The 20,959-nt window shown below is 50.5% G+C and overlaps 1 protein-coding gene across 3 annotated transcripts in view; it reads left to right on the top strand.

The window, feature by feature from the left end:
* Positions 1-20,959, top strand: part of KCNIP3 (potassium voltage-gated channel interacting protein 3) — an 88,593-nt gene that overhangs the window by 63,362 nt on the left and 4,272 nt on the right. For all 3 annotated transcript variants that reach the window (XM_082356473.1, XM_082356472.1, XM_082356474.1), the window contains 5 exons: positions 13,714-13,838; positions 14,289-14,358; positions 14,618-14,688; positions 19,811-19,918; positions 20,657-20,761. In XM_082356473.1, coding sequence (XP_082212599.1) covers positions 13,714-13,838; positions 14,289-14,358; positions 14,618-14,688; positions 19,811-19,918; positions 20,657-20,761 — 479 coding nt within the window. The remainder of the gene's footprint in view (positions 1-13,713; positions 13,839-14,288; positions 14,359-14,617; positions 14,689-19,810; positions 19,919-20,656; positions 20,762-20,959) is intronic.

The raw sequence follows: 20,959 nt of genomic DNA, 5'->3' as shown, positions 1-20,959 counted from the left end.
CCTGTGTGCCCCTACTGTCCTCTCAGAGGAGGATGGGCATCCTGCCTGCCTCAGCACTCTGCTGACCTTGCCAGGCTCCAGCTCCTGGGACTGAGACCCAGAGGCCCGGAGAGGGGAGGAGGAGGAACCTCTCCTTGCCGCTGGACTGCCCCACAGCCCCTCTCTCTGGCCTAGGGATGAGCCACAACCCCCTGCAAACGGCTGCTGAGGGCAGGAAGGGGCCCAGGGCCAGGAAGCAAGGCCCAGCTCCATTCAGAGCCCAGGGCTGGCTCTTTTCCTGAAGTCCACGGCCATGTGCCCTTCAGAAGCCACTGGGCGGCATCACACCTTTTCTAGGTGAGTTCAGGAGGCCCAGAGAGAAGGGACTTGCTCAAGGTGGTTCTGAGAAGTGCCACCTTGAACTTTACATTTTAATTGGGGAAGAAAATTGCCCAAACTGGGCTTGCACTTGGCTGGATGGATACTGACCCTGGCAGGAGGAATCTATGACAGGCGACTCCATAGGCAATACAGGTAGGGGTAAGTGGGCATCCCACACTGCTGTGCCCTGAGGACCCACGCTTCCCGGGGACACTAGCCTGCCCACTATCCCCTATCCTTTCCCCATCTGGAGACTGCAGTGGGGTGGTTGGTACTGGGGAAACCAAGGCCACTACGTTGCTCTTTCCCCGTTTCCTGGGTCCTCCTGGGACCACCACAGGCCGGGAGCAGCGGCCAGGCTCACTCTATTTAGTACTACAAACCCTTCTTAACTGAGCCCAACATGCTCACAGGTCTGGCAGCCTGAAGTTTACCTTTGTGATTTCTAAGAGGGATTTCTTTACAGGGTGGATCGGATGCGCAAGACTACGGATGGTTTATTCAACTTGCTAAAAAAACCCACTTCAGGCTCTAATGAGTTTGTCTTTTCTGGTATATTTGCCCATTTGTGCCCCTTGGAGTTCTGGGGTCTCGATGCAGTGGGAGAAGCACAGAGCCTCAGAGTCAACCAGGTCTGAGTTGGGATCCTGGCACCCACACATACTGGCCGTAAAGCTCCTTAACTTGTCTGAGCCTCAGCTTGACTATCTGTAAAGTGGGGCCAATAATTCCTGCCCCATGGGACTGCGGCACACTTTAGTCAGTAGGGCTTTAATGGCCCCCAGGATTGTTCTTGGTGTGTAATAAATGCACAAACGTTGTGAACCATTGCTATCGCCAATAATTAGCGATAGAATGATCACTCTTAATAGCAGAACTGATTCACAGATGAAAACATTCTCTCACTCAGACAGGCCTCCCCTGCCTGCGTCAGAGGGAGGGAGTTATAAGTACCAGATGTTCCATGTTGATGGGGAGTGGTGCCCGCTACGTGCCTGGAAGGACCCATTGGTCAGGCAGTGTCTAAGGGACTGTCATGGACCGTGAGGAGCCCAGATCCTTCGGCCCCAGCCTGGAGGTGAGCTGGCACTGAGGGAAGAGGGCTAGTGCCCAGCTCCCCTCCAGGCCTTCTGGTGTGCAGTTGGATGTGCTCTTGTCCTCTCTGAGCCTCCGTACTTCTCATCTGTAAGAGACCAGAGTTATGGTGTCCCTGGGGATTGTTAGGAACTAATGGATTTGAGTTCTAGGGACGCAGGCTTCCAGAAGTAGATGCAGAAGTTGAAAGACCTTCCTCTCTCCGCCCTGTCAGTCTCTGTCTTGGGGCGGCCCCATCGCGGGGAGTTCCAGCCTGGGTTGGCCACTAGCTCACTGGGTGACTTTGGTGCATCTAAGCTTCTGGAACCTCAATTTCCTCATCTGTAGAATGAGGATAATAACAGAATATTTTCTCTTATACACCTCACAGGGGTGTGGTGAGCTGAAGCACTTTGAAAAAGTTACAAGTGAGACTCAAATCTAAGGGATCTCAGAAGTGCGGGCACACTGGTAAAAAGTGAGCCTGGGCTGGTAAGCCTGGTGCTTATTTGCAAGGCTGGCCCAGCCCTGACACCAGACTTTCTCGTCCACATCTGTGACCCAGGGCTTGACTTTGGCTGCTGCCTCTCTTATCTCAGTTCAGATTTCCCAAGTTCTAGACTAGTAGCTCTCGAGCGAGGGCAGTTTTGCTCCTCAGTGGACGTTTGGTAATGCCTGGAGGCGTTTTGGATGTCACAGTTGATAGGGAGGGTACCACTGGCATCTAGTGGGCAGAGGCCAGGGACGCTGCTAAACATCCTGCAAGGCACAGGCAGCCCTCACCATGAAGAATGTCAGGCCCAGTGTCATTGGGGAGGATGAGCGTCCTTGCTCTAGAAGGAACTCTGACCTGGGGCTAGGAGAACTGCCTTTCAGCTCTGATGTGGTCCCTGACCTGCTGTCCTTAACTTGGGAAAATCACTTTTCCAATCTGAGCTCTGCTTCTTTGTCTGTAAGTGAGCGGTTGGATTAGAGGCACCATCTCCCATGGGAACTTTCCCTGACCCTTCTGGATCCCTGCCCCTCAGGTTGTATTAGATGACACTGACCTGAAATTTTCTATGTCCCTGTCCCCACCAAATGTGAGCTCTCCAAGGGCGGCACGGACTTGTGTCCATACACTTGTGGCCCCAGAGTGTGCCCAGCACTGCCTGGCAAACAGCAGGTGTTGAGTCTGTGTAGACCATATGCCATTTTCAGGCACACTTGTTGGGCACCCATTGTATGCCAGGTAGTGTGACGCTGCCAGGAACGCAAGCAATGCAGGATCTTGACCCTCCCTTTAGGGCAGCCCTGGGAAATGCCCTCTGAGGGAAGGGTCCCACTGGCTGGGGTGGCGGCAAGGAGGCTGGATTGCGAGGGCCTGAGTACAGGTAGGTATAGAGAACAGAGCAAGAGAGAGTAGTGCCCAAGGCAGAGATACGCACAGCCTGGCCCACCACCCTGTTGCTGCCTCTGAGTGGCGGCCCCAGCCCTCTGCAGCTGCCCTCTGCACAGCTGCCCATGGGGGCCCGGCCTTGCAAAGGTGACCCGGGAGCCTGGTGGGTCCACAGCCGACTCTTGGCTTGGAGCAGGCCCACGGGTCTGCTGTTACTCCTACTCCTTCTCCTGCTCTTTTTCCCCCCAACACCCTCTGCTACCTTTGCTGAGGGCGTGGTGATGTTCTGAGCATCCTGGATTCCCTTCTCCTTGGCGGGGTCCACCACTCTTGGTAAATTGCAAGTCCCTCAAGACTCCTGCAGCCCCTGGGCAGAGTTTCCAGATCTGGGATGCTAATGACAATGACAGTAGCCGGCATCTAGTGAGCGCTCTCTGCACTAGGCACTTTATACACATCATAATTTTGTCCTCAACAGCAGGCCCACTTTACAGATGAGGAAACTGAGGCTCAGGGAGTGGCAGAGCTAGTACCTTTTCGAACTCTGGCGCACCCGTCCTGGATGCATCTCTAACTCTGCACGGCTAAGGCGGCTTTGGACACAGCTCTGTGTCCCGGCCTTCTACAGTGCAGGTGTCAGGAGTCCAAAGTGGAGGCAGCTGTCCGGGTTCATATCCCAAGTGGGAAAAGTCTCCCTCGTAGAGCTGCATGAATGTGCGCAAAGCTCATAAAGCAGGGCCTGGCATGGAGTGAGTGCTGTATGTGTTAGCTCTCGTCATTTCTTACCAAAAATGTCCTAGCCCAGATTCCCCCCAGCGTCACACATCACTAACTTGTGCACTAGAAGTTAGCGGGAGAGGAGGGTGCACTTGACAGGCACTTCACCACGGTGGGTGTCCTTCACTGTGTGCTCTGTAAGGTCCGGGCTCCTGGGCCCCCGGGCCTGGGAAAGGGAAGGAGAGAGGCAGGCTCTGTGTGGGTGGCTTCTGCAAGACAGGGAGGTGGGCTGGAGCCCAGGCCTGATGTTGCTGTGGGCTGGGGGACTTAGGCAAGGCCCCCTCCCCACCTCCGCAAGTCAGTGCCTCGACTGTTGCACATCTAGACACAGTCAGAGGTTTCAAAGCAGTTTGATGGAACCTCAAACGAAGCCTTGCTTAGAAGCCTGGACCCCCGACACATAGAAAGGGCGCTGCTCAGATTGAGAAGGGAGTCTTGCCCCACAGGCCTCCCCTTACCCCACGGCAGTCCCCGGGGCTCCTCTGCGGGACCCCAAGATCTAGGTGTCATTTGACCAGCAGAGAGGGAGGGGACCACATGGAGGACTCAGAGGCCCCAAGAATGCAGGGACTGTAGAGCCTCCCGTTGGTAAATCAAGTTAAGCTTCATGTTGTAACCCAGCCTTGGTGTAAGGAAGTCCCTGAGCTTTCCCCTTGATGACCACATGGATGCCTTGTGAATTCTCAAATTCAATCACAACAAAGCCCGGTGCCCCCGCCTCGCTGGCACCCTGATCCGGGGCTGGTCTGCCTGTTGGCTGTGCCAGTGCCCCCCACCCCTGGTTCCTACGTGTGCCAAGTCCTCGGCTGGATATGCCCATTCACAGCAGGCTTCAGGAATGCGCCGCAGCCCACCGAGGGCACGCTGACCAGCAGCTGGGTTCAGGAGGGATTGGAGCCATCGAGTGTGGACGGCAGCTTGGAGTCTTGCTGCAAAGGGAAGCAAAGCTGGGTGCTGGCTGGCAGGAGAAGCAGCCTAGTGGGGAGCCTCGCAGAGGTGTCGGGGCAGCCAGGGTTGTGGGAAGGCTCCCGCACGCGGGCAGGTGAAAAGCGCCCCTCACCCCGTACCTGGTGCCCTTAGCTCAGAGAATGAAAGACTCGGAGCCACCTTTCCCAAGCCCCTGCAGGTGGGTCCTGCGCAGAGGGGGCTGCGTGGAGTGGGGGACGGGAACAGGGACTGAGACTTTTACGCAATGGGAAGAAAGCCTGGTTTGTCACCTATCAGGCTGTGGTACGACCTTGAGACGTTTAGCCTTAAAACAATTCTCTTCAAACCTCATGCTTTCACTCCTTTGACAAAATACTTGTTGGATAGAGAGGTGAAATCTGTATTGCTGACCCCCTGGTTATCAATGAATACTACTTAATGGGGAGGGGATGGCCCCGGACTAGCCCCTAGAGAGGGGAGGGGAGGGCTGAACGCAGGGAGATGATAGAGGCAGGTTGACTTCACAGTTTTGCCAAACGAGGCTCCTCAGCGTGTTGAGGAAAGCCGTGCCGGTGGCTGTTTAGGTCCATTCATCGCCAGTGCACCTGTGATTGCAGAAGGAGGGTGTGATGTCTTGGGCAGCTCCTAAGAGATCTGGCTGCGTCTCCACTGAAACTAACCAAAGAGGGAGGAACCTGTGGATTTCTCCTGTGCAAGAGCCAGGAGAGGCCTCCAGCGCCCCTGGGAGCAGGTAGGGTCCCTGGCACCTGGCCTGACGCTGTGGGCGTCAGGAAGGAGCCGGGCTCCCTGCTCCTGAGACGACCCCACAGAGCCCAGCGTGAGGCCAGCGGGCTGGGCAGGATGCTGTGGCATCGGGCTTCTGGAGGAAGGGGCACCCAGCTCCTCAGGAAGGAGGGTGGGGAAGGGTCCACAGAGCCCAGGAGTCGGGTGGGCGTAGAGAACTGGTAGCTATTTCCCAAGCCAAGAAACACGAGGGATTTCCCCTGCCTCTTGTATTCTGCCGGCCCAAGTGCAAGTGTCAAAGTTAAAAACTTGACTCTCACTTGTTTAGGGAACAAGCAGGAGAGCAAAGCTGTTTCAGAAACTGATGCTACATAGGAATCAAAACTGGTTGATGTTCCAAAGGGCAAATTAATAGCCAGTAACTTTAAGGGCCATGTTTTCCAAGGATGGAAATCATTCCGTCCCTAGTGGACACAAGTCATTTGCAACCCGTCAGTCTGGTTGACATCTAGCTTCGCAGCACCTGGGCTCTGATGGATAGAAAATAAGTCAAGCAGAGTTTCCTAAAGCAAGTGTTCTAGTGTGAAGTTGAAAAGCCCTTGGTGATCTTTCTGCCTTATCTTCCAGTTCTGGGTAATTAACACCTGCGTCTTGGTGGAAGGCACCAGCAGTCACTTAGTCTCCCAGGTCAGAAACATGAGGTCATCCTGGGCTGTGCCCTCCCAGCCCTGGTCCACTTGGTAGCCAGGGGCAGTGGCTTCTTCCTTCTTGACACCTTCTGCCAGTCTCTCTTCTCTGTGTCACCTCATTTGACACCCGAGGCCAGAGTGGCCATTCTGGAATGAAGATCAGACCAGCCCTTCCTCCACTCTGGCACTTCCGTGGCTCCCGTGCCCATATATCCCTTGGCTCACCTTGGACCCTCTGCCCAGGGTGCCCTTTGACTGTGCTGGCATTGCACCTGAGTCTTGGAGTATCACCTTTCTCTCTGATTCCCCACCCACCCCCTGCCCAACAGGTGTGAACCACACGGCATGTTGCTTCAGGAGGTAAGCCTGGACTAGAGACATTAAAATTGACACCCAAGGCAATAATCCACGAACCCACCCAAGCAAACATAGCCGTGGGGGATCCGCCCATTCAGCATGTGCTACAGAGCGTGCCTCACATACAGGTACTGTTCCAGGGCTGGGTGCAGCAGTGAGCAGGCAGGAGAGCCAGTTGTCTTGTTCTGCTCGGGCTGCTATAACAGAATAGCATGGACCAGGGGCCTTAAACAACAGAAATTTATTTTCTCACAATTCTGGAGACCGGAAGTCCCTGATCAAGGTGCCAGCGGGGTTGGCTTCTGGTGAGGCCTCTCTTCTTGGCGTGCAGACGGCCACCTTCTTGCTGTGTCCTCACATGGCCTTTCCTCCCCCTCATGTTCGAGGGGGAATCACTCTTCTTCTTCTTATAAGGTCACCATAACCTATTGGATTAAGACCCCACCTTTATGACCTCATTTAACCTTAATTACCTCCTAAAGACCTCATCACATTGGGGGTTAGGGCTTAAACATATGAGTTGGGGAGAGAGGGACACAATTCTGTCCATCACACCAGTAAACAGAGAAATATGCATATGCCAGGGAGTCATGGCCAAATGAAGAAAGTAAAACAGAGACGAGGGATAGATAGGAACGTGGGATGTGTGTGACACCCCTGAGGAGGTTATGATTGATCAGAGGCCTGAAGGAAATGTGGGTTCCAAGGGAAGAGAATTCGAGCCAGAGAGAAGAGCAAGGGAGTGTGCCTGGTGGGTTTGAGGGGCCAGAGGGGCCAGCATGGCTGAAGGCGGGGGAGCAAAGGGAGGGACCTGGGAGATGAGGTCAGAGCTGGGGGCGGGGGAGCACATTTATTGGCCATTTAAGGACTTTGGTGCGGGAGGTTGTTGCACGGAGGGGTACCTGAGGATATGTCTTCAGCAGCTTCCTCCAGCGCTATTTCAAAAATAGACCGGTGGGATCCAGGGCAGAAGCAGGGAGAGAAGCCAGGAGGGATGATGGAGCCCTGGAGTCTGGTGGGGGCAGTGGAGGTGGGAGAGGGGCTCAGAGGCAGGTGCAGGTTGAGGGTAGCGCTGGCAGGGTTTGCGTGGGGATTGAGTGTTGGGAGGAAGGTCTATGCCCAGGGTTTCGACATGAGCACCCACAGGATGGAGTTGTCGTCCATTCTTGTACCAGCCTCACAATTTTTATTACAGTGATTACGAATATGTGTTAGTATCTAATAGGGAAAACTCCCTGTTTACTCTTCCTTTCTAGATTTTTATGGATTTTTTAATTCCTCATTATACATTTCAGAGTAAATTTATCAAGGTCTTCAAAAAATCCAACTGGGTTTTTGATTGAGATGGTGTTGAATTTACAGTTTATTACAGGAGAAATAACATCTTTATAATGTTATTATGGTCCTATCTAAAATAGAATGTCTCTTTTATTCAGATTATCTTTCTATATAGCAGTCCTTTGAGTTTTGGTTAATACTTAGATACTTTTAATTTTTATTGCTATTATGAATGTTATCTTTTTTATTATATTTTTTAGGTGGTTATTACTGGTGTAGAAAATTGCTATTGATTTTCATAAATTAATCTTGCATCTGGCAACTTCACTCAACTCTCAGGTATATTGATTCTTTTTGTCACTGTAGGGACCATACCATCTATAAATAGCGTTAGTTTTATCTTATACGTCCCAACTCTTACACTGTTTGGGGTTTTTTTGTTGTTTTTTGGGGTGCTTTTTTTTTTGCCTTTTTCAAGATTTCCTTAGAGCATTGGCCGGACATCAATTAGTGGTGACTGTGGCCAACCTTGCCTTGTCCCAAATCTTAAAGAAAATGTGTCTGAGCCTCTACCATTAAACCTAATATCGTCTGTAAATAAATATATGGTTTGCAAATATAAGCTGCATCAAGTTAATAAAGTTCCCTTTGATTCTTAGCCTGCTAAGAGTTTTTGTCTATTTATTTAATTATAAATAGATGTGGATGTTTATCAAATGCCTTTTCTGTATTAGGATTTTCATATGATTTTCTCTCCTTATACTCTTACAAATAAAACCTTCTTGACCCTAGTGTACTTTAAAAAAAAAAATACAGATGGATTCAGTTACCTGACCTGACATTTGGTTTAAGATTTTGCATCTATGTTCAAAAGTGAAATGGGCACATAATTTTCTTTTTGTTTACTTGTTTGTTTTTCCAGCTGTATTGAGATATAATTAACACGTAGCATTGTGTATGTTTATGAAATGATCACCCCAATAAAGTTAGCTGATACATCCATCACCTCACATAATTACCATTTTTGTTGTTATTGTGGTGAGAGCATTTAAGATCTGTTCCCCTAGCAACTTTCAAGTATACAATACAGTTTTGCTAACTGTAGTCCCCATGCTGTACATCAGATCCCCAGAACTTATTCTTTTTTTTTTTGGATAGTTACATTTTTTTTCTTTAAATTTATTTATCTATTTATTTTTGGCTGCGTTGGGTCTTCGTTGCTGCGCACGGGCTTTCTCTAGTTGCGGCGAGCAGTGGCTTCCCTTGTTGCGGAGCATGGGCTCTAGGCGCACGGGCTTCAGTAGTTGTGGCACACAGGCTCAGTAGTTGCGGCTTGCGGGCTCTAGAGCGCAGGCTCAGTAGTTGTGGCACACGGGCTTAGTTGTTCTGCGGCATGTGGGATCTTCCCGGACCAGGGCTCGAACCCGTGTCCCCTGCCTCGGCAGGCGGATTCTTAACCACTGCGCCACCAGGGAAGTCCAATTTCATTGATTTTTGCTTTTCCTGCTTCCTTTCTTCTGCTTGCTTTGGGTTTATTTTACTCTTCTATTTCTAGTTTCTTTAGGTGGAAGCTTATATTATTTATTTAAAATTTTTTCTCTCTTCTGAAATAGGCATTTATGGCTTTAAATTTACCTCTAAGTACTGTTTTAGCTGCACCCCACAAATTCTGATTTATCTTATCATATGCATCCAGTTCAAAATATTTCTCTGAGCTGCCAGTTATTTTCCTGCAGAACTTGATTTCCATTTGATGTCGTTTCCCTTCATCCTGAAGTTCTTCCTTTAGCATTTCTTGTAGTTCAATTCTGCTGGCAACAAATTCTCTAGCCTTCACTTATCTGAAAATGCCTTTATTTCACCTTTTTTTTTGAAAGATCACTGAATATAGAATTGTAGGTTAATAGATTTTTTTCTTTAAAGAATTACAAGTGTTGTTCCATTGTCTTTTGATCTCCATCGTTTCACATGAGAAGTTAGCTATCTTTCTTATTGCTGTTCTCCTGTAGGACCTCCCCTTCTCCAGTGGCTACTTTTAAGATTGCCTCCTTATCTTTGGTTTCCATCAGTTTGATCATGATGTGCCTATGTGTGGTTTTCTCTTTATTTATCCTTTTTGGGTTCACTGAATTTTTCGAATCTGTGTATTGATATTTTTCAACAAATTTGGGGAAATTTTGGCCATTATCTATTCAAATATTTTTTATGTCCCACTTTCTCTTTCCTCTATTTCTGGTATTTTAATTACATACATATTAGGCTGCTTGTTATTGTCATTAAGGCTCTATGCATGGTTTTATTAGTATTTTTTTCTCTTTGTTTTCAATTTGGATAATTCCTATTGACCTGTCTTTATGGTCACTGACCTATTTTTCTGTAGTGTCTAAACTTAAGTTCATCAAGTGAATTTTTTTTTAGATGTTGAGTTTTCTTCAGGTTTAGAAGTTCCATTTGGTTCTTTTCTTTGTTTTTTTTTTTATATAGTTTTTACTTCTCTGCTAAGATTCCCATCTGTTCACTTTTCTTTCCCTTAATACTTTCAACATATTGGTACTAATTGTTTTAAACTTAAATAATAATTCTAATAATTTAAAAACCTATTAATTCTGATGACTGCTTTATCTCTTGATCATTGGGTTACATTTTCCTACTTCTCATGTCTTTTCATTTTTTATTATATGGTGGCTACTATGGGTGGTATATTGTAGGGAATCTGGACTATATTATCTTCATAAAAAGCCATTGAATTTTAGTTTGACAGGCACTTAAATTCCTGGCAGATCCCTTCATCTGCACAGACTTTATTTTAGACTTTGTTAGAATAGGTTTGTTTTAACTTTGTTCTTAGTTCTAGAGCATTGTGCTTTCTCCCAAGACACGGCCTTTCTGGGGTTTCAGCTGAATGCCTGAAGTTCATAGGGAAGTATTTCCATTCTAGATGAGCCAGAACTCCCAACTTTTTTCATCATTGCATGAACTCTGATATGTCTTTTCAGGTCTCTGTCCTACTACCCCCCAACAGCTGCTCACAGCTGGGCCTTACGGAGTCTCATTCAGAACATGTGTAGCCCAGCTCTTGGCCAAAGCCCCAAAGGAACCCCACACAGACTTCTGGGGCCCCATCTCTGTGTAGTTCCCTCCTCTCCAGGATGCTGCTCTGCAAGTCCATCTGTCTCAGCAGCTCCAAACTCTGATCTCTGCCTCATCAGCATTTCCCCATGTCACAGAAAGTGTCCCCAGCCCATACCCAGGGTGAAAGTGGAGCTCACTTCATATGTTTCCCTCCTCCCAAAGATTGTAGTCCTGTGCTGTAGTCCAAAGCCTGCTAATACTTGCCTCACATATTTCTTCCAGTTTTCAAGTTGACTGTGGTGGGAAGGTAAGTCTAACACTCACTACCCCATCATGACCAAAGGCAAAAGTCTAAGCAGTTATGTTTTTTTAATTGAGGTATAACTTACATACAATACAATGCACAGATGTTAAATGTTCAGTTCAGTAAATTTTGACAACTGTATACACCCTTTTAACCACCACCTGCTGTACTGCTTTCTAATACCATGCATTACTGTTACTTGTCCTATAATTTCATATAAGTGAATCATAAAGTATGAACTCTTTTATCTCTGCTTTTTTTCTGAGCATAATTTTTGAGATGCATCCACGTTGTTGTATATATCAGTAGTTCATCCCTTCTTAAATGGAATATACTATTCTGTTATGTGACTGTGCCACAGTTCCATTCTTCTGTTGATTGAGTAGTTTCCAGTTTGGGACTGTTATGAATAAAGCTACTACATATATTCTTGTACAGGTCTGTTTGTGGACGTATGTCTTCATCTGTCCTAGGTAAATAGGTTATAAGGTTGATGTATGTTTGACTTTATAAGAATCTGCCAAGCAGTTCTCCAAAATGGTTACACCATTTTACACTTCCACCGACAATATATTATATGAGAGTTCCAGTTGCTCCACATCTTCACCAACATTTGGTGTTGTCAGTGTTTTTGAAATGATAGATCCTTGGGTATGTTGCATTGGAATATCTGCATTTCTTTGACAATGAATGCTGTCAAGCATCTTTTCCTCTGCTTATGGACCATTTGTATCTCTTCTTTTGTGAAGTGGTCTAGTCTTTTGCCTATTTAAAAGATTGAGTTATTAGTTTTATTTCTGTTGATTTGCAGGAGTGCTTTCTATATTCTGGAAATGAGTCTTTGTCAGATATGCGTACTGCAGATATATTTTCCAGTCTATGACTTGCCTATTGAGTTTCTAAATGACTTTATTGCTTTTTCTCTATGTTTGCCTGTTTTCTTTTTCATTAATTTCTACTCTTATTTTCATTATGTCCTTTCTTATAACTTTGAGTTTAATTTGCTCTTATTTTTAGATTCTAGAAGCTTATATTGCTGGCTTTACACCTATCTTCTTTTCTAATAAAGGAATGTAAAGCTAAAAATTTCCTTCTAAACACTGATTTACCTGCATCCAGAAAATTATGGTATGTTGTTTTCCTTATCATTTAATTCAAAATATTTCAAAATTCTCTTTGTGATTTTTCTTCTCTAACCTAGGGGTTAATTAGAAGTGTGTTGTTTAGGGAGTTCCCTGGCAGTCCAGTGGTTAGGACTTTGCGCTCTCACTGCCTGGGGCCTGGGTTCAATCCCCAATCGTGGAATTAAGATCCTGCAAGCCACGCAGTACAGCCAAAAAAAAGGAAAAAAAGTGTGTTTTTTAATTTCCAAATATTTGGGATTTTAAATATATCTTATTGTTTTAGATTCCAATTTAATGTCACTGTGGTCAAAGTCTAACACGCTGCAGGGTGAACCCTGTGAGGCAGCCTCTCTGATGACCCACCCCGGGCCTGCAGAGCCTCACACACCTAGCCTGATCCGGCTGAGCCCTGTGCTGGGCCAGCTCCGTGCCAGCTCCATGCCTGGGCCTCTACCATGAGCACTGCCTCTCAAGAGCTCTCTGCAAATTACCCAGCAGTCAGGCTCTGTTGCCTTGGTCCATCCATGCACCCATTCTGCAAGAGAGCTATATCCTTCCTTCCTTCTCTCTAAATTTCCAGTACCTCCTCCCCACCCCCATCCTTACCCTCAAGTTGCTTCCTACTTCACAGAAGAAAATTCCCCCAAGCTCCTACCATCACAGAGCCTTGATTGCTGAGGCCGTGTTGCAGGGCTCACCTGTTTGGGAGCAAGCAAACAGCTGTGCAGGTAACCATGGGCTCACAGTTCCTTGGGCAAGAGGGGAGACGGGATGGTGACAGAACAGTGGGGATGGCGCTGCCCATTTCAGTGGGAAGTTCTATAATATGTGAAGCTGCTACTCAGCAAGGGGTAGGTATTCAATGCCGTTTTGTTTATAGCTTTGTTTTATATTATAAACTTGATATGTGCCGTACTAAAATAAATTAGGAAAATGTAAAAAAAAAAACAAAACCCATAAGTAAAAAATTAAAGATCACCTGAAATCTACCTCCCCTGCAAAGGGTAGCCATGGTTAGTTAATATTTTGATGCGTGGTTATTAAAGAAAAGATCTGGTCCCTGCCCTACAGACCCTTGAAGTCTGACCTCCTACTCAAATGTGAATAAAAGCCCCAGACCAAATGCAGCTGGACAGCAGCATGTTAGGCTGGATGAGCCAAGACGAGTGGCCTCCCAATTCCTGGGGGAAATCAGGGCGGGGAGAGGTGCGTGGAGGAGGTGGTCCAGGAATTGGATCTTGAAGGTCGAGGTCCCCTGTGCTTGTCTTCTGTTTTTTCCCCTCCCACCTCCCCTTGTTCAGTGTCTCTCCAGGACAAGACCTGCTCCCAACTCTCATCCCCATCCCACCGTGTGGCTGAGAGGGTGGCACGCTCAAGGTGAGGCCAGCGGGCAGGGCCCACTCTATATGAGGAGCAGGGCAGCAGAGAGACCAGGAGGCACAACTCCTGAGTGTGCTATTCCTCTATAGCCTGTACATTTGTGCAGTGCACAGCCTGGGTCACTGTACATGGTAGTCGCTCGAGGAGAGTCCCTCCACCCCTTACTTCCGCCCCTTACAGTGCCCACACTGGAGCAAGATGGGGGCGGGGCCGCATGTTCCACCCTCCTGGGTCTGTGTCCCCCTCCAGACAGCAGCGACAGTGAGCTGGAGCTGTCCACGGTGCGCCACCAGCCGGAGGGGCTGGACCAGCTGCAGGCACAGACCAAGTTCACCAAGAAGGAGCTGCAGTCCCTCTACAGGGGCTTCAAGAATGTGAGTGCCTCCCATCTCCCCAGGAGAGGCCCTGATCCCCCCGGTTTTCCTGTCCCTGGCTGCAGGATGCAGGCAGACCTTCTGGACACTTCCCACGGCACAGTGAATATCCCAGGGCCTTTATGGGGCTCATGTTTTGTGGGAGAGCTGTCTGGGGGGTGGGCCAGGTCCTAGAGTCAGTGTTCTGAAGGCACCCCACCCCCTTCTGTGTGTCTCGATGCTGGTGCAGGGGAGGAACCTGCAGAGGGACCGACCTGGCATGAGGGGACTCACCACCCCCTCTCGCCGTGCCCACCCCACCAGGCTTTCCCCAGCCCGGGGCTGGTGGAGCCCAGCGGTGCCTCAGGCAGCAGGTGTCCCCCAGAGGGAGGAGAGAGCCCAGGCCCTGTGGAGTCAGGGTGTGGGACGGGGGTGGCTGGGATTACTGAGAGGGGTGCCTTCCTGCTGCAGGAGTGCCCCACGGGCCTGGTGGATGAAGACACGTTCAAACTCATTTACTCGCAGTTCTTCCCTCAAGGAGGTGAGTCTGAGCCCAGGCCCCCAGTTCCTCCAAAGTTCCCGCTTCGCTGTGGCAGCCCTGCAGAGGGTGGGCATCCCTTTTATGGGGAGGGGACCCTCACCCGCACACGCCCTCCCCAGTATCCCTTGCCCGGTGCTGCCTCCATCCGGCAGGCAGTGGGGGGACTCCAGGCCAGGGCTCAGCAGCAATAGGCTGCGGGTGCTTGGGGTAGGGGCTCAGGCGGCCCCGACACTCCCAGCCTTGCCCTTGGTCTCCCCAGATTCCACCACCTACGCGCACTTCCTCTTCAACGCCTTCGATGCAGACGGGAACGGGGCCATCCGCTTTGAGGTAGGTCCCTGTCGACCCCTGCCACGTCCCCTGGTCCTGCATCTCCCGGCCAGGACGCCACCCCCTCGGGGCCGCCGGAGGCTCAGACATGACCCTGGTGTAAACGGTCCAGTGTGTCACCCAGGGAACGAGTGGACTCTGCTTGGCTGGCCCTGGGCCTGACTGTGAAGTCAGTGAAATTTGAGTTTGCTGTCTGGCCACCCTATTCTCAGCCTTTCCTTCCACTCCAGCCCCGCCAAGCCAAGGGAGCTATTAAGGCACACTGAGGCGGTAGTGACCCAACGTGAATTCGCATTTGAAAAGAGGGCGAGGTTTAACTAGAGGTCTGTGCTAAGGGGATCTGGGCACCCCGCCCTGGAACTTACCCCCTTGCCCGAAAACAGGCAGAGCCTCCCCGCCCGAGCAGGCCCAGGGGTCGTCCCAGCAGCACTGTGAGCGAGCCTGCCTGGCCTCCCCCCACCAGCCGCCTGCCCCCAGGAGGGCCCTGCCTGGGTTCTGTGCGGCAGCACGTGGGCTCCACTGAGGCCCCAGCTGTGGAGCCCAGGCCCCTAAAAATAGCTGCAGGAGAAAAGCTGAAACCTCTTCGGAGAGGAAAACCTTGCTGAGAGCCAGGCTTGATCGATAACCCCGCAGCTCGGCTTCCAAGGCCAAGGGCGGCTGACAGGAAAGTGAGAGAGAAAGCCCCTGCACCAGCTGGGGTAATAATAACTCGAGATGCTGCTCAACTTCCCTTATTGCTCCAGCTGGTCCGCTCACTGACCCTCGGCCGGGGTGGGGCAGCCCAAGGCCACGGCCAGCTCTGTGACCACAGGGGCCTCACCTTCCCCGGGCCACACTCTTAGTGTATTTGTGAACTTATAGTGTTTTCAGCTTTTTTGTTTTCAGTTCTGCCTGCACATGGTAAAAATCCAATCAGTATAAAGGAGTAAACAGGGAAAATTCATTTTCTTTCCCTGGTCCCACCCCTGTGGCCAGTTTCTTGTGTATCCTTTAAGAGGTACCTGAGGCTCCTGGGAATGAAGTGTGAGAAGCAGTTGTGTGACAGACCCAACCAGGACTTTGATGATGGTTTCTCTTGTTCAGGAATCAGATGACCAGACAGCTTAGCAGGGCCCCCACATAGTGGCGGGTGTCAGGAAGGTCTCCATCACCCTCCTGTGGTCGCCTCTCACCATGGTCCCTTTAAGGTGGTCAATGGTGGGTCTTTGTTGGGGAGGTGCTGTCAGTGGCTGAGCGGGGGGCCCTGGCGCTGACCACCTTCTCAGAAGGTCATGCTTCTCTGTCTTGAAATTAATTCCTCTGATTTCTTATGGGGAGGTTTGTTTACCTTGGGGACCTTCTTGTTTGTTTACTTTCGGCATCTTGATATCAATGCTCTGCTCTAGGAGGCCTTTTTCAGGAAGGGAGGAGGGCGTGTGTCTCCCAGGGACCTTCCAACGGGCAGGGCCTAATCCTGGGTGCACCATGGGTGGGGATCCCTGTGGTCAGGAAATATCCGGAGGGGTTGGGGGGAGACACTCAGCCCTCCTCACTACCTCAGACCAAACCTCTCAACGTGCTCTTAGAACAGAAAGTCAGGTCAGCTTATCAATATTTACAATGATCCCAATCCTTTGTGTATATTCTTGAGATAAGACACATACATATTAATTAGAGTTTATTGATATGGTGAAATATTGTAACTTCCCTGCCCTCACCTGAAAGAGTAAGTAGATGGCAGAACAAGCAAACCTCAGCACTGGTGACTGCCCTGTCCGTTACCTGCCCCTGCAGTAACTCGCTCCCTGTGCCACTGGCCAAATGACGGCTGTGGTCGGTACCCTTGGGAAGGCCTGCAGCCCCGTGACCTAATCACCCCCGCCCCACGCTGAGCCCCTGCTCTGCTCTCTGGGGTGTCCCAGCCGGTGTCGCTGAGGAGCCCCTCAGGCACAGCACAGAGCAGGGGCTGTGGATATGACGGGCTTCATACACCTCGGCATTGAGACCAAGGAGCTCCGACGAGCGACAGTCCCACGTGAAGCTGTGCTGTGTGCAGCTGGAAATTTAGAACCAGCAAGCACCTGGACGTGGGCTGGCTAGGCTTGGGGTCATCTGTGTGTGATTGGGGATGGGCCAGTGGTCTCGGAGGGGACATTCCGACCCACCTCTCTCCTAGCACCGTCACTATTTTTTTTTAATTAATTAATTAATGAATGAATATTTATTTATTTATTCCTGGCTGTGTTGGGTCTCCGTTTCCGTGCGACAGCTTTCTCCAGCTGCGGCAAGCGGGGGCCACTCCTCATCGCGATGCGCGGGCCTCTCACCATCGCGGCCTCTCCTGTTGCGGAGCACAGGCTCCAGACACGCAGGCTCAGTAGTTGTGGCTCACGGGCTCAGTTGCTCCGCGGCATGTGGGATCTTCCCAGACCAGGGCTCGAACCCATGTCCCCTGCATTAGCAGGCAGACTCTCAACCACTGCGCCACCAGGGAAGCCCAGCACCGTCACTATTATACTACACACCCGCTAAGGGACACCGAGTAGGGACAGTCCTGAGCGTGGCTGACCACGAGGGCTTCTACACAGCATCTGAGGAGACTAGCTGGGAGGACAGTGGTGCCGGGGTCCCCTCATGCCCACACGGGAAGAGTGGGTCCTGTGCAGGACCCGCTCATTCCCTGGTGCCCAGCTTAGGAGTCCGAGCCTTTGCTTCCCACTGGGAAAGCCCGTCAGACCCCAGGGAAGAGGGCGTGATGTGGCTTCCGGGATGCTCTGACTCTCACTCCTTCTGTAAACCGTACACGAGCTCAGCTTCAGTGGTTAGCATTCCTCAAACTCAGGCACATAAGAAATATCACACTGTTTCTCCCTTCGTATATCTTTATTTTCTTCACTTATACACACACAGGACTTTCAGGCTCCAGTAGACTTACAGGATGTGCTTTGGAAAAACAGCAGTTACCACCCCCCAGATACACCTGAGGAAGGAACCACCTCCCTTGTTTTAGCCAATTGTCAATCTTTGTCTTCTTGTCGCCTAATAGCATCCTGTTATTGCTCCTTCCCGACTGCCCAGCTTTAGATGCTGCCCGTTGACTCTCTGCACGGGTGAGGAGTTGGGTCTTCTGCACACACACCTTTCCCATCCCCTGGCTTTCCAGAACGATGGAGTTCAGATTGGCTAAGCACTCTCGGTTTACTCATGATGTGAATTTGTTCCCCAGCTGAGCCTTGCAGTGAACGGTGATTACGTTCCCATTTCCTGCACACATTTTTATTTTGCCTTCAGTTAACTGTGGTCCCGATTTGTCATTTGCCTGGTGTCTGTGACCTCATCAGTAATTCAACACCGTCCTTCTCCAGTCATCTGAATGGGCATCTCCCTAGCCTTTGACCAGCTCCATCATCCTGGTGCTGGGTGCCCTCTGGGGACCTCTTCCCCTTTCTCCTGGGTTGGGTCTCCTGGTTCTGGAATCCTTCATCTTCTTCTTCCTTGCTTTACTCTCTCTTTTCAAAAGCACGTCTTCCAGGAGTTTCCTACAAAAGAGTATGTGGGAGGTAATTTCTGAGCCCTTGGATGCCTGGAAGTGACTTCGTTCCGTTCTCACTCTTGCTTGATCTGTTGTGTGGGACCAGAGCTACGGCGGAAGCCGTCCTGCTGATTCCCGACCCTGTGTACAGGACCTGATCTTGTTATCGTTGTTGTTGTTTCTGTTTGATTTTGTTTTCCTCTCTGGAAGCTTGTAGGATCCTGTCCTTGCACCCGTTTTCCGAAGTGTCTCGTGATGTATGCCTGCAGGCCACACTGTGGGCTCTTTCCCCGCATCGTTAGGTCCACAGCAGGACCTGAACACTCACAGCCTTCCCCTTCATTGCCTCTTGGACACGCTTCCCTCCATTTCCTCCGGCTCTTCCTGGAACTCCAGCTGGTCAAGTTTCGGTCCCTCTGGAGTGGACCTCTCATTATCCACTTTTCTCTCCTATTTTCCAGCTCTGCCTTTTCACACTGCTTTATGGAAGATTCCACGTGCTTTTCCAGCTTCTTCTGAGTCTGTCATTTTGCTTTCTCATTTTTAATTCCCAAGAGCTCTCTCTTGTTCCCAAGTATTCCTTCTTTATAGCACCCTATTCTTATTGTAGGGATGCCAGATATCTAATCTCTGAATCTAATAGTTGATGTTAAGTATTTTTTTCTCCTGGAATAATTTTTTGTTTCTTCCAAACTGCTTTTCTCTGTTTCCCTTAGTCTTCATTTCTCATGATACAGGCTTCCTCTAATCCAGAAAATCTAAAATTTGAGTGGGGGGTATTCCCTGGTGGTCCAGTGGTTAGGGCTCAGCACTTTCACTGCTGGGGCCTGGGTTCGATCCCTGGTTGGGGAACTAAGATCCCGCAAGCCACGTGGCATGGCCAAAAAAATAAAAAATAAAATTCGAGTGGGACCAAGCCCCTTGGTGCAAAGCCCTGTCCCTCCACAGTCCGCTTGTCCTCCATTCCCCCCCATAGACTGCCCTTCTCTGCTCCCCTTCTTTCGGAGCAGCCTGAGAGGACCCCATGGGGCAGGGAGGGCTCAACCTGCAAACCCTCCGGAAGGGGCAGGAAAGACTTGCTTTCTACCAACTGTTATAACAAAACAGTTGAAGTTTTCACACGGAAGCCATTCGAACGTTCATTCACATTAGTAATAAACTATCTGTCACACCTGTGACTGCACACAGGTATGGCATGACCCCAGAACTGAGCACTGTTAGTTTAGTTTTTAAGCTGTAAGTTTTCAAGCACCTGGAAATGCAGACACCTGGTAAAGTGAAAATAGAGCACCCCCTTCATTAAAGGAGCACCCTGAGGCCTTCTCTGTCAGTGGCAATGTATTAAATGGGTCTAAGACACCATACGTTTGAATGTCTTTATTTGAGATGATCAGTTCCAGCCACTATGCCATCCCCGCCACACACATGCACACACACACACACGCACACACACACACTCACACTGTATTGACCTGATGGACACCATCTGCCCACTCTGTGCTGGAGGTGCCTCACCTATATAGGCGTGAATTTCAGTGGAAGCCACACCGCGAACCGGAAATAGAATCTGAGCGCTGGATTGTCACTCCTCCCCCTCCCCTTCCTCCACAGGACTTTGTGGTCGGTCTGTCCATCCTCCTGCGAGGAACAGTCCATGAGAAACTCAAGTGGGCCTTTAACCTTTACGACATTAACAAGGACGGCTACATCACCAAAGAGGTACGGGGGTGGCTGGGGAGGCTGGGAGTGACCTGTCTGCCCCCCACCCCACTGCTCTATATCCCCAGCCTCTCTCCTCCTCTCTCCTGCTGCCCTGGCTTCCTCTCCCCCCTCCCTGGCCATAGACACAGCTCACAGCCTGGCCTTGGAGGGGACAGCGGCCAGGAACTCTCCTCCTCTCCCGGGCTCTCAGGCCTGGATACCTGGGTGCAGGGGACGTGGAGCTTTGGTGCCCCTCACCACGTGTCTCGATCCTGTTCAACAGGTGTCCTGGATCATCCTTTCTTACGGAGAGGTCCTGAGGGAGACACAAGTGGAGAAGCTGGGAGCAGGGGTGGGGAGCTGGCGTTGGCTCCCACCAATTGAGGGGGAGCAGTGTGGTCCCTTAAGGCAGGGTGCAAACGGGGGCAGGGGGGTCCCTCACCACACAGGCCCACAGTCTGGTTTTGTCTGGCCCAAACATTTTTCTGTCTCTGAAATAGTTGCTACAGTTTCAAATTCTGGAGATTGCATTAAAAATCTAGCTCCAACTGCTCTTGAAGAGTTAGAAGCTTGCGCTGGGCGGACTGGGTGAGGGTGAGCTTGCCTCTCTCCAGCTCCCACAGCCCCGGGCACTCACCCACCACCGCCCCTGAGGTGCCCCCCACCCTTGGATGCAGCCCCTCCCCTCAGACCCTCGAACCCTCACCCCACCTCCTTACAGCCAGGCTCAGGCCAGCCCCTCCGGCCCCCCTGCAGGAGATGCTGGCCATCATGAAGTCCATCTATGACATGATGGGCCGCCACACCTACCCCATCCTGCGGGAGGACGCGCCCCTGGAGCACGTGGAGAGGTTCTTCCAGGTGAGCGCTCCAGCCCCGGGCTGCGCGGGGAAGGGCGGCCGGAAGAGGAAGGGGCTTCGGCTCTTAGGGCAGTCCTGGGCCTGCCACTCCCCTCTGTGAGCCTCCCCGCTCCCACGAGGAGGTTCAGCTTGCATCCCCCATCGGGCTGGTTGTCCGGATCCCAAGGAGCGAATTAAAGCCATCCCCGCTCACTGATCT

Source organism: Balaenoptera borealis (genome assembly GCF_965194805.1).
Source record: "Balaenoptera borealis genome assembly, chromosome: 15".
NCBI classification, from domain to species: domain Eukaryota; kingdom Metazoa; phylum Chordata; class Mammalia; order Artiodactyla; family Balaenopteridae; genus Balaenoptera; species Balaenoptera borealis.
Note: the sequence above shows the minus strand (reverse complement) of the source record. Positions and strands in the feature narration are given on the sequence as shown.